Source organism: Penaeus monodon, chromosome 29 (assembly GCF_015228065.2).
Source record: "Penaeus monodon isolate SGIC_2016 chromosome 29, NSTDA_Pmon_1, whole genome shotgun sequence".
Classification (NCBI taxonomy): Eukaryota; Metazoa; Arthropoda; class Malacostraca; order Decapoda; family Penaeidae; genus Penaeus; species Penaeus monodon.
The window spans coordinates 22,154,064-22,155,475 of NC_051414.1; the positions used below are offsets into that span (position 1 = coordinate 22,154,064).

Genomic DNA, 1,412 nt, shown 5'->3' on the forward strand with positions numbered 1-1,412 from the left:
CAGTAACAATAAGAAGTACTGTGAATTTACGATTATCTTAATAGTCCCACTGACCGATGAGCAGCCTTGTTTCAAAGGCTTCTCGCCTCTAGCTATCAGAGGTAAGTGAACAAACTGTAGTACCGTGTAATGATGTAAATAGACGATTTATTTTTCTTTTGCACCAAGTTTCAGAAATGTTAATATCTTTATCAAGTGATCTGTGTACGTGTGTGTTTGTTTCTATATATTTCGGTAATGTAGAATGATCTGAAGTTATTACTGAAAAATAAGTAAAACTTTGCTCTTTTGTAACTCCTATCTGAGGAAATCACGAAACACTTAATTGGTTTCCATTATTTATATACATATATAACATTTTACACTGGATAATAAACATACAGTGGCATGAAACATAGTGAGACCAAGAATGACAGTGTTTCTATGATTGTACGTACATTTTTGTCCTAGTAATATTATAAATTAGAATATAATTATATTTGTATAGATATGTTTCTTCGTTTGATTTGATTAACATCTGAGCCCAACAGTTTGTATTTACATGGCAGTAGCTGTAGGTCTACATTTTCTCTTCGTACCGGACGGAGTACTGGTTCTCCCTGTCGCCTCCCTCTGCGGTAGGGCGACCTGGGGGCTGCGGCGGGGGCTGGAAGACTGGCAGGACGGAGAGCTGTCTACCGCTGACCCTGCAGGCCCACCCTGCCTCTGACCTGCAGCAGCGGGCGGTAGGGGCGAGGGTCGGCTCAGCGGGGTGGCCGGAAGGGCTGTTAGTGCGGTCGGCGTTTCCGCGTGTCTTCTTGCGTTGGGGTGGCTGCTGAAGGACGGGGCTGCGGTGGGCGGCGTCTGATCAGCTGGGGACAGGGGACTCGTGACACTCGGGGATCTAAGGGGCAACAAAGCATTATTGGTGAGTGATTCGCTGGTGGCTTCATACGTTGCCGCTGAGACCGCAGGCTTTATGGTTGACGCCGAATCCGTTGTTTTGGAAGCATGTTTGTTCGGCTGCGACAGACTCGTGGCTTTGCGTATCTCGGTGGTTATCGACAGCCACGTCGTGATCGGGTGGCTGGCGTTCCTCGTGGATTCCGGAGTCGAGTCCGCGGGCTGGGAAGAGAACGGGCCCGAGGAAGGGGAGGGCGTCGGGGTTAGGAGCCCTGCAGTGGTGTCCTGAGAAGCCCTGCGAAGTTTGGACGTTGGCGCGTCCGTAGAAGGAGACAGGTACGAGGACGCGGTGTTGGGGTCCTCCGGCGTGGGAAGGACGTCTGCAGAAGGGGAAGGGACCTCGAGGGGCGTGTGGGGAGAGGCCGAGGGAGTGTGGGAGGCCTCTGCAGGCGGTTCCTCGGGAAGAATCAACGATACTCTCACTGAAGACCTGTGGAAGAAGAAAATAGTTCATGCAATTTTCAAAGATT

At 49.9% G+C, this 1,412-nt stretch overlaps 1 protein-coding gene across 1 annotated transcript; it reads right to left on the bottom strand.

Annotated features, from left to right (window-relative positions):
* Positions 1 to 439: 439 nt before the first annotated feature.
* Positions 440 to 1,376, bottom strand: LOC119591654 (predicted GPI-anchored protein 58; the record flags this gene model as incomplete). Its single annotated transcript, XM_037940409.1, is given in 1 exon segment — positions 440 to 1,376. A coding segment is annotated over 1 exon segment (839 nt), but the record flags the coding sequence as incomplete, so codon positions are not given.
* Between the last annotated feature and the right edge of the window lie 36 nt (positions 1,377 to 1,412).